The sequence below is a fragment of the Balaenoptera ricei genome, chromosome 8 (genome assembly GCF_028023285.1).
Source record: "Balaenoptera ricei isolate mBalRic1 chromosome 8, mBalRic1.hap2, whole genome shotgun sequence".
NCBI lineage: Eukaryota > Metazoa > Chordata > Mammalia > Artiodactyla > Balaenopteridae > Balaenoptera > Balaenoptera ricei.
The window spans coordinates 35,499,910-35,512,169 of NC_082646.1; the positions used below are offsets into that span (position 1 = coordinate 35,499,910).

The 12,260-nt window shown below is 39.4% G+C and overlaps 1 protein-coding gene across 1 annotated transcript in view; it reads right to left on the reverse strand.

Moving 5' to 3' along the window:
- Positions 1 to 12,260, reverse strand: part of ARHGAP42 (Rho GTPase activating protein 42) — a 291,265-nt gene that overhangs the window by 204,864 nt on the left and 74,141 nt on the right. The window contains exon 2 of the mRNA XM_059930533.1: positions 5,915 to 6,010. Coding sequence (XP_059786516.1) covers positions 5,915 to 6,010 — 96 coding nt within the window. The remainder of the gene's footprint in view (positions 1 to 5,914; positions 6,011 to 12,260) is intronic.

Consider the following 12,260-nt stretch of genomic DNA (forward strand, 5'->3'; position numbering starts at 1 on the left):
GAATTTTATTAGTTTAACTTGAAGAAAATAGGTGTGTTTTTTTCTTAGCTAAAATCATTTATGATCATTTAAGTGCCTTTCCTGGGGTGTATAAATATACTAGTTCTTTTTAACCTGAAATACAGGTTACTATCTCTCAAAGTGTTTCTATTCTATAAAGGAATCCCTTCAAAACACACAAAGCAAACTGTTTGCCATACTTCCCACACTAGACCATATTCTTATTTATCACTTGGAAAACTGGATCAAATACTACCTTTCCATTAGACCTAACAGATGCATCCTTGAAGTGAATGAATTTATTTGGTAAAAGATTTATGCATTTTCCCCCAGTAATTCCTCTAACAAAGAAAATGAAAAAAATTTTTCAACCACCCCCTTGAAAAAGGTCTTCTACTTCACACCCTCTGAGCAAGCATCCGTGATCACTCTCAGGCTTCTGTCTAGGAGATTTCACTTAGCCACTGCATTACACTGATGCACACCCACCTTCAGAGAGGTAATCTAACAACAAATAGTTGCACCTGGGCAAAACACTGCTTGCTCAGGAAGACACAATAAAGTCCCTGTGAGTTAAAATGTCACTATTTTAAATTAATTTCCTATAGTCTCACCTTTCAACGTATTTTCCAAAAGAATAGAAAAGAATTCAAAACATAAGGCACATTCCAGCCAATGCAGTATACAAAACTTGGTTCGCTTTGAGTTACCATCCGTCAATCTGTACACATAAGATTTGTAAGGGTTTAAAAAAAAAAAGATATAACATGTTCTTCATTCTAAGAACTATTAAGCATTAACCACTGTTATTGCTATGTGTGCATATCTGTATTCAAAACAGAGTAAATACCTGAACACAAATACATGAGTTAAGTCAGAACTATCTGTACAATTATCAATATTATGAAATATATTTTGATCTGAATTACCTACTTCATGGACTCATTTCTCCACTCAGAGTTGGGAGCCATAACCTTAGTTGACAAGTGCTTGTACGTAGCCTGTCTCTACCACAGGAATTTTCTGTTTAGGTATGTCTAAAGGAATAAGTCCCCACCTAGAATATTTACTAGCAAACTGACTCTCCTTCTTGGTAAATGCTTAATCTCTTGAGTGCAAAGTTCACATTGTCCAAGACTTTCCTGAGCACTACAATAGGCCATCACACAACATCACTAGCCAAGCTATTTATGGAAAACCACAACTGGACTTTCCAATGGTTTCCAAGATTACATAGAATGAATGAGCTTTGCCTCATATTAATGACTAATATTTTTATTGGCACCGATTCAGCGTGACTAACAATATCTGATTTTGTTTTTAATGTAGACTTTTTTTAAGACTTGGTTAAAAGTGATTTCAAATTATAGGCACTAAATATGCATAACAAAAACCACAGCCTCAGACAGATTCACAGTAATATCTTTGAGCTTCTACTTGTTCGAATGAACCACTGTAAAGAGTTTTCAAAAGAATAGTGTTTTATTTTCTGTAGAGATAGTTTTTTATTTCCTACTAGTAAGGTTTCAGGGCCGGTCACATGACATTAGCAACTCCCACACACATACCAGGATTAATGCAGTAGGTATTGTCTTTTGTATAATTATGGTTAAACAACGGTACATTTTGTTTCCAGTCTACCCATATAAATTTATTATTTGAGGAGGCCTGAATCTTATACCAGTTTGTAATCATTCCTTTCCCCTCCATCACCAATTTCTAATCCCCAAGCATCCAGCCACTCAATTCCTAACTTACTCCTAACTCAATGTCTTTACTCAGTCCAGAAAAACGAAGTAGTATAAAAAGTGGGCAGTTAGAACAGCTGTGGGAAGTTAAGTTGGATGGCCTCCCACTGGGCCAGCGCTGTGGTAGGCAGATAAAAGGAAGCAATCAAAAGTTCACAGGCAGCTCAATCATCCTTAGAGGAGGGAGGAGCAACGGCCTCTTGCTGCTGTAAGATGGAAACAAGGTGCTCAAAGGAGAGTACAGGATGTTGCCCTGCTTGGGACTTCAGTTCTGGAAACAACTGACCTGCTCCCTGAGCCACAGGAATTCCCCACTGGGTCCCAGACAACTAATCCCATTTTGCTTCCTTCCAAGCCAGCACTGTCTCACTGGCACCAAAAAACAAACACACAAACCGGCAAGCACAAGGCCAGAAGGGTGGGAGCAGATGGGGACAGCTGAAGAGTGGGGCCGATTTACAGGACAGACACCGGCCTACGTGCCTAACAAAGTCCCAGAAGAGCTTCCACAAGTTGAGTCATCATACTGATATAGTAACAGAACCCTCTTTTCCTTACTTTGCTCAAAATCTGTTTTTTGCCCTATTCCACCGTCAGCACACTGAAAACAGACATCTTACTCATCTTCCACCCCCTCCCACCACCATAACTTATATGCAGAAAGTTTGCAAATGCCTTGACTTTACAAGTTATTTTGCACTGACACTGCTCCTTTATAATAAAAGATGAGCTTTTTTTGTAAGTCATCATCTTCAGTGGTTACATCAATGGTAAGTCTCAAGGCTACTCTGGCTGAGAGTATTATGGCTATTATTCAGTGCTAAGCGTCACAGCTGTCCCTACTTCATTCCTCTTTTATTAAATCAGAGGAATAAAGAAGAAGCTGAAACTGGGGCTTCAACAAGCTATTTTTTTTTTTAACTTTTTACTTTATATTGGAGTATAGCCAATTAACAATGCTGTGATAGTTTCAGGGGCTCAGCAAAGCAACTCAGCGGAACATATACATGTATCCATTCTCCCTCAAACTCCCATCTAGGCTGCCACATAACATTGAGCAGAGTTCCCTGTGCTATACAGTAGGTCTTTATTGGTCTAAAGACAGCTGAAACTTTGTATCTTCCCCTGTGGAACTGAAGCTAATGAAGGTAGGTAAGGATAGTTCTTGAACTCCATCCACACCAACCTTACGCATTATTCTCAGGGATACATTCTTAGATCATTGTCCTTGGTACAACAGCTTGAGTTAGCCTCACATTTCCTCCATGTTTGGAATGATTATTCAAAGTCTTCTACTATTTCTTTATTATATACATAGTTATTTTTAACTATTGACAGTGCATTTGGGGGCTCAGTAAAAGGATTAAAAGTGCTGGATGGTGAGGATATGGGAATATATCTATATTTTTACATTAGTTGTTTCAGAAATAATTTTTGTTTATAAATCTCTGTCCTCTAAGTTAGGTTTTCCAAACAAAGCACTGGTGTTTAAATCAAATTCCCAGTAGGAGTTAAATAAGTCTCCTGATTTAAAAGTAGCGAGCCATAACATCTACCCCTATATAGTATTCACCTTCCACTCCCCAACCCTGGATTTAATTCCTCAAAGCCCTGAAAGCGTTAGAACTTAATATTCAGCGCCTATCATAAGCTTTCACATACTGATCCATTCACACCTTTCCAATCTAATCTGCAAGAGCCACAACAATAACATCCATCTAGACAAAGTGGAAAGAGAGAAACAGAGCAAAGTTGAGCTATCAAGTTCACCACAACGGGGGGAAATCGCCTACCATCCATCTGCCTGCAAGGTCAAAGAGCTTAGTGGTTAAAAATGCCCACCTCTGCCATTACTCCATGTGGCTTCAAGAAGATATTTTAAGTAAGAAGCTTAAAGGAAATTGTGAAATATGCAGAAATATATTTATTGCACTGTTAAAAAGCAAAAGACCAACTAGAAGCAGTCTGAGTGTACCAAAGAGATGATTTCATACATTCATGTACATGAACCTATGGAATATTTTAAGATCATAAAATCATTAAAACTTACAATATCTATAAAAACCCAGAAGTATTTGCTAGAATCCTCTTTATAAAGGAGAAGTAACAAATTATATACAATATGTAGTTATATGTAGTATAACTATATTAATTATATTAGAAAAAGATACACATAAGTGAAAAAGTTAAGTTTATAAGGAAAATTATATCATTTATACAACAATTTAACCGAAGGTTTACCATGAGTCAGACCCTGGGTCAGGGGCTTAAGTGAAATGATTGAAAGAAAAAAAAAAGAAAAAGATCTGGCCTCTGCCTTCTTGGATTTTACAGTCTCATTACTAAGTGAAAATAATTGCTGTTATGTGAAGTATATGGGTGTTCTTTCTTTCTTCTAAATAATAATGCTACTATATTAGTATTTTAGTAATATAACCGAGGCTTTTGTCTGGTGAGGTGTATTCCAAAGCCAATGTTGGGGGCTAGACATTTATGACACAAACGTCATGAAACGGCACACAGGATGACAACTGTTCCAGCTGTCAGTGTCACGTGATCACTGATGCTGGCCTTCCGCATGTGTCCTGTAAAGAGGAGGAAGTCACGCTGCCTGAGGCCCATGTGGCAGCCCTCTCCCTCCTTCCTAGAGGTTCCCTACCTACACCTCAGCCAAGTCAGGCTCAGCCTCCTCTCCCCACAGACCTGAGGGCGTACAGAGCCCCTCACGATCCCAAGACCAGCCACCTCCACACCCCCTCAGCACACCTAACACTCCTAAAGGAGCAGACAAATCAAGCAACCACCCGGCACAGCTCCTCTGAAAGAGGCCAGTTGGGCCATGTGACGACTGCATAACACGAACCCCACACCAGAAACAGCTTGTTTGAGGACTGTGCACGTGATTTCTCCCGACGGAACTTTTGTGAATGTAACAAGCTAAAGCCGCACAATGAATCGGAAACTCATTCGGCTTATCTTCTCCTGAGAGCTCTTTCCTTTCACAGCTAGGTTTGGACCTGATACTTTAGGTCAATAAAAATGTATTTTTTAGAAATACATATATAACTGACAAAACTATATAAGAAAAGGAAAAGGCAGAGGAAGGAGAGGAGTATGATTGTGGAGAAGCATGTCAGGGATTCCAAAGCCCTGCTACTCAAAGAGAGGTCCGTGGACTAGTGACACTGACATCACCTTCAAGTGTGTTAGAAACACAGAATCACACACTCCATCTGAGACCTTCTGAATCATAGTCTGCACTTAATGAGATCTCCAGGTGTATCATATACACATTAAAGTTTGGGAGTCACTATTCTAAATGCTTGTAATATTCTATTTTTACCTGGAAGGTAAGTACACTTAGTATATAATTCTCTAAAACGTACGCACATATTTTATACAGTCTTCTGATTGCGTGGCTCTAATCCAGCCTACAAATGGACCCCATGTCTATAAACTGGCAAGTAGGGATTGTTTAAATGTGAGGAAAAGAATGCTACATGAATCTGATCTTCAAACAGTGAAAACTCAGATACAGATAAAACTTGAGACCACATAACCCAACCTCTTCATTTATGGGAAATGAAACCATCCGATTCAGGAAGGGGTATACCTTCACCAGGGTCAGATTGCTAAATATCTGTGGGAAAATCAGATGAGGGCTCAAGTCTCCTGATCCCCAGTAATGTTCTGTGTCCTACACTAATACTGGTTAATACGTCCTGACTGATTTTTTTTTCTTTATAAACAAATACTGAAGTTAAAAGAGAAATCAGTATTAAGTTTTAAAAAAAAGTAAGATAGTTCTTAAACCAGTACCTTGTACATTTAATGGCAGATGACCAATATGTATTTGTTTGAATGAATGATTCACTTTGAGGCAAAGAAAAACAGTGTTATCCACATCTTCTCAAAGGGCTGAGCTGAATTATAGAATGATTAAGCAATTTCCTTATGGAAAAAACCACAGAGCTCAATTTTAAAACAATTCATAATACTCTCCTCCACAGAAACCAAAAAAATCGCCCTTATGCTTTTATCAAAGTCAGAATATTTGACATATTTAGTATTTGGGTGTGTGCATCTGTTTGATTTCAATCAAGTCATTATCTGAAGTAAGACTTTTAAAATTATTACTTAGAATATTGAAAAATATCATAACTCACCAATACTAATTTCATCATCTGTTTCAGCATCACCAATACATTCAAACTGGAAATCTTGCAGTGACTGGGAAAATTTCTGTACTGCCATAGACAGATCTGTAATTAAAAGTTTAAAAAAAAATCATAAGTTGAAGGTACAATACCATGGAATACTCAAGAGTTTCCACATGTATTTACATAACTTTGCTGCTAATGCTATATTAACCAGAACCTTTTTAAATACCATCTTGATAAATTTAAGCAGAATTTAAAGGGACTACTAAAGAAATATTTTAGGGATTAGATCTGCTCTGCTTCCAAAGGAGATTTGCCCCTTTAAGAAAGTTTTGGTGCCAGTTGTGTATTATCTGGAAGCCAATTTCCCAAAGCCTTTATCAAAGAATTACCATTCATTCCCTATAAATGGAGCATTTATTAAAAAAAAAAAAAAAAGAAGAAGAAGAAGAAGAAGGAATGCTACCAAGGTTACTGGTGGGGAAAAAAAAAGAAAAGTAGCGAACCTTTGATGAGAAAGGGTCACCGATGTTATTCTATACAGACAGGGAATGTGGAGCAGATAGGGAATGTGTTTTTACCAATAAACACATCCTCATTCTAAGGTGAAAGGCCACCAGAAAAGTTGTTTACGAATAACCTTTTGATTTACAGGAGACCTCAAGCTAAATATACTCCTCAGTCCTGACTTCAGTCTGAACAAATTCCAGAGAGTGACTAAATCCAGAAGAAGAATTCTTCCTTAATCATGGAGAGAATAAAGAAAAGCCCAGAATAATGAGAAGTAAATTCCTGGGAGGCAAAAGCCTAGGATGCAACCTAACAGTGACTAAGAATGCAGACTCTGGAGCCAAGGCGGCCTGGGTTGAAATCCAAGTCCTGCCATTTACTCATTATGTGACCTTGGGCAAATTTTTTTAACTCCTCTGGGCCTCTATTTCCTCATCTGTAAAGAGTGAATAACAGTAGTATAACCACTTTATAGAGCTGTTTTGAGGACTAAGTAAAGTAACATTTGCAAAGCGTTTAGAACAGAACCTGGCACTTAATAAGCACTATTTATGTTTGCTAAATAAAATTAAATCAATCTGACAGTGCAGCATCAGGGAAGCTTTAGAGGTCCCACCTCTCAGAGCTACTGTGATCTTCCATGCTAACCCTCCACAGAAGTCTATGCCTGTAGGAAACACATTTTTATGGAAGTTTGTCTACACTTTATTTAATGTTATCTCCCATTGTTCAATTCTGATACTTTGAATGCTTAACATTTAATTCAAGCAATAGGACTTGACAAAGACTCTCTCCTTGACCAATCTTCAGTCAGGCTCCTCTGAGCCCTCTTCTTGACTATGCCTCTACTTTGGCTCTCTGTCCTCACTGGGCCTACATAGACCAGTTTTAGCAAAAATCCTGCCAAGTCAGTTTAGAGAATATCTAAACTAATATCTGATCAAATTCCCCATCCCCCACCTTTGATGCTTAAGCCCTTGACCTGCCTTCATCAAGAATCCTCCAAACCTTTACATCTTCTCCTCTTAGTAACTTTCCATCCACTGACAGCCCCCCCAGCCCCGCCACCCAACATGCTCCTTGGCTATAAATCCCCATTTGTTCTTGTTTCATTCAGGGTGGAGCCTGAACTCTCTCCCCTATCGTGACACTCTAGACATCTACAGCATCCGACCTGAATAATGTCCTCCTTATGATTTTAACTAGCATCAGAATCATTTTTCTTTAAAAGAACAATTACGACCTGATGCCTAGACGTGACACCAGGACTTAATGTGGTAACCCACCACTCATGAAACTGCAAGCACAGGTACCAATCACAGTAAGCACCCATGAGTGAAGAGGTCTCCAAACAAGAAGGTCACTTACTGCACCATGTGAATCAAGAACTCACCAACACCCTCACCAACAGGAATTCTGAAGACCACAGGTCTTGAGCCTCAGAGAGGCTTTTAACACACACACACACACACACACACACACACACAAAGACTGATATTTTTAAAAATCTTGTTTGAAAAAATAAATTGTGCCCTGGAAAGAGGGTATTACTACTCACAGACTAACACCTCTTCCCAAAAGAGGGGTAGAACTTTGGCGCCAGCTGCGCATTCTACTTAAGAGGTACTTTGGATTTAGGAGAATAGAAAGGTCTGTCAGCTTAAGAATGGTTCTGCTTTGGGCTCTCAGGAAGAAAGATGAAAAGAGCCTCCTTAGTGGATTGTTAGTCAATGAGAAAAACAAAGGCTTCATCAGAACTAGACTTCACCAATTGGCTGTGAGGTCCTAGACAAATCATTCATCCTTCACAAGACCTGTTTTTCTTACCTATGGAACAGAGAAGGAATACTCATCTCACAGGTTGTTATAAAAACTAAATGAGGTCTGTGCCTGGTACAGACTAGGCAACTTAATAAATGGCATCAGTTGTTATCATTCAAGCCCAGTTCAAAAGGTGGGAAAGCTGACTGGCCTTCCAGACAGAAGGGACCCATGCATGCAAAAGTATGCATTTATCTGACATTGCATAGCTCTGGCTAAGGGTAAAGAAATCATAACACCTATATCAAATGTTATGAGAAGACAGAAAACAAAAAAAAAAATCAGACTCCTAGGATAATTTTTAAGCCAAGCTGTGCGCAGGTACTCTCCGTGAGAAATGGGAAAAGCATTCCATTTAACGTTTATTTTTCCATGTACAACATATAGGCCTTATGCTAAACTGGATTTGAAGTCACAGATGGAATTCCTATAGCAGAGTGGGGGTAGTAGGTAATATGGGTGGATCAGGATGCTTAGGAATCTTGTAACAGATAGCCTTCCTTCTCTCCCCTCATCACCACAAGTTCCTCTGAGTTCCCCCTCAAACTCAAGGAGATACCTGGAAGCTTTGTCCTAGGGCAGGGGTCCCCAACCCCCAGGCCAGGACTGGTAGTGTGGTCCGTGGCCTGTTAGGAACCGGGCTGCACAGTAGGAGGTGAGTGGCGGGCGAGCAAGCGAAGCTTCTGTATTTACAGCAGCTCCCCATCACCCCCATTACCGCCTGAGCTCCGCCTCCTGTCAGATCAGTGGCGGCATTCGATTCTCATAGGAGCTCGAACCCTACTGTGAACTGTGCACGCAAGGGATCTAGGTTGTGCACTCCTTATGAGAATCTAATGCCTGATGATCTGGCTGGGGAGAGGGGCTGCAAATACAGATTATCATTAGCCGAGAAGTTCGACTGCACAGAGACCATAATAAATCATGTGCTTGCAGACCCATATCAAAGCCCTATCAGTGAGTGGCAAGTGAAAACCAGCTCAGGGCTCCCACTGATTCTGCATTATGGTGAGGTATATAATTATTTCATTATATATTACAATGTAATAATAATAGAAATTAAAAGTACACAATAAATGTAATGTGCTTGAATCATCCTGAAACCATCCCCCTTACCCCCATCTGTGGAAAAATTGTCTTCCATGAAACCGGTCCCTGGTGCCAAAAAGGTTGGGGACCGCTGTCCTAGGGAACTGCTGACATAAAACCCCACAACCAAACATTTCTTCCTAGACCATTCTTTGCTTCCCATGGCCTTGCTCCTTGACTGAGAAAGGTAAGCTGTTTCGTCCTTTCACAGAGATCTCAGTGAGTACACTGTAAAAATTCCCATCCCTGAACAAGAACACGGGAGCCCACTGTCCATATAGCCAAGGGATCGAGAGTATGAGCTCTAGTGGCAGATGAAATGGGTTAGCTTCCTGTTTCTACCAACCAGTGGCATGATCATGGGCAGCCTTCATAACCTCTCTGTACCTCAACTGGTAAGTGGGACAGAACCCATCTCTCAGGGTTATTGTGAGGAGTAAATGAGTTAATATAGATGAAGCATTTAGAACAGTGACATACAGCTAAGCACTTAAAACGTGTTGGCTGTTTCCCTGTTGAAAGTCTCAGAAAAGAAAGGAAAAGGGGAAATTTCAGGAATGAAGGTGGCAGCTGTTAGGCCTTAGACAACCTTGGAAAGTGCTCAATAAAACAGTCTGTTGATTGCAGTTTCAAATTCTCTCTTGGTGCACTGCAATCACGCCGTGACAGAGACTACCTGATCATTCAGTATTTCTATGTAAGAGATGGGTGTCTATTTCAATGCTGGATAGAATCAAGAATTCATGAATGATCTTCATGAAGCATAATGAGACATAATGAAGCATAATGAGACAGGTCTATACAAGAAAATATGGTTCTCAACTAGTTCAGATAATCCCAAAAATAAAGGGGAAGTTCGAAAAACGACTTATTTTCAACTTCAATCGTCTGAGTTCTCGATTTTCCTTTTGTCTGTTCTCATTTTCCAAAAACCAAAGTAATGATGAAGTCAAAAATATGACCAAAGTAAAGAACTTCTGATATTTTCTGGCAGTCATATGGATCAATCTGAAAAATGAGGAATCCAGTTCACACTTTTAATTTTGACTCCATCTCCCACTGAGTGCAATTCTGAACTAGAAAGAACAACACCTTTCACTGACATAACTCCAGGGAACACATTCTTCCCTAATTGTCTAAGATTTCTAAACAATGGTCAGATGCACAAAACAGAAGTACTGGTACTAAATCCTTGTAAATAAAATTGATTCACATCCAGTTATATAGACCTTGAATTTAAAACCTAATTCAGTTCTTAGAGTTTATTGTTGAATTTTAAAGTATCAAATTGTGTAATGACAGAATCTACATTTCTCTTAAATACAAAAAGAAAGATCAAATGTATAAAGCATGACAACAGGGAATCTAGCATAGGCAAGACTGTCTCTTTCTCCCTATTTCTACTCAACTATTAGAACATGAAGACAAACAAGGAAAAAAATCCCAGTCGGAGCCACCCTGGCTATATTCGAGGTGAAGGTGGAGGAGTAACATTTACTAGGGGTCAAAGTTGTACATAGTAAAGATGCTGCAAGTATCACTCATATCATATCCTTTCTATTTACCTAATGCGTTAAGCATAGGGTGTCTTCACACGTATTCACCTTATAACTTGGAAGAATTACAGTAGGCTTTAATTAGTCAGCAATGTTTTTATATCAAAGAGTTAACCCGTAGCACCCACAATTAGATGATGCTAATGAAGCACTAAAACTTCATTTCATTAGAAACACTTCAACCTCATTAGAGAAATAAAAAACACTTAGTAAATATTTAATTACAACTCTTCTTACACACAGACTGAAGAGCTAGAGTTACCTGTTACTTTAGAAGTGTCAATGGAATTACTTTTACAATGTTAGCTGTATTTATCTCAGAACAAGTACAACCAGACAGTCCGTTGGTCTAAGGCAGTTTTTCTTGAAATCTAGTTGCTCTGGGATTAGATTTAAGCAAGACTCAGAGGAGCAGACATATGTGTCATAGAATTATTACCTTCACACTACAGCGCAGAAGGCACACAGGATGAAGCCATGGGAATACAAAGGCAAGAACAGAATACATCCTTCCCTCAAAAGGGCACAGTCCCATAGGGACATGAGGTATGTAAATAAATCATATCAGAGGACAATGGATAAAGTCTCCGACAGAGGCTAATAATAACAACATCACTGCAGATAGTACTTACTATGTGCCTGATACTTATCCAAGAACTTAATGTAAACTAAAACCATTAATCCTCACAACAGCCTCATGAAGTAGACATCATCACTCCCATTTTACAGATGAAGGAACTGAGGCACACAGAGGTTAAGTGACATCCCCAAGGTTGCTCAAGCTAGTAAATAACAGCAAGAATTTCGACCCAGGGAGCCTGGCTCCAGAGTCCCCACTTAACCACACTGCCAGACGGCTCTGTGCACAGAGGTAACAAATAAGAAGGCACAATCAGTCCAGCTGGAGTGCATGGGGGAAGGCTCCTCAGAGGATGCAATGAAGACAAGGACTTGAAAGACGTGACAACACACCAGGCAAGGCCACATTAACAAAATGTCCAAAAGCTTTCAAAAGGCAGCTTCTACCTACATATCCAAACACCTCTATCATGACTCATATCAAGCTGAGTACTGGTTACCACCAGCAACAGACCATCCAGTCTCTTGTACTTATTTTTATATTGTTATTCCACCTCCTTAGGATAGACTCTTCTCCCAAGTTCTCTTTCAAGATCTCTCTCTCTCAAGTCCCCATTTCCTTCAAAAAGCTCTTCCCGATCCCTTTCAATGTGGCATTATCGCCTCCTTTATACCTCCTACCACATGGTGTGACGCTCTTGCTGTGCTTTCTCTATTTTTACCTTTTATCAAGTTATTCATAAACCTAGGTCATCCATCTTATTTTAAAAAGTGTTTTAAAGGTAGAAAACTTTATC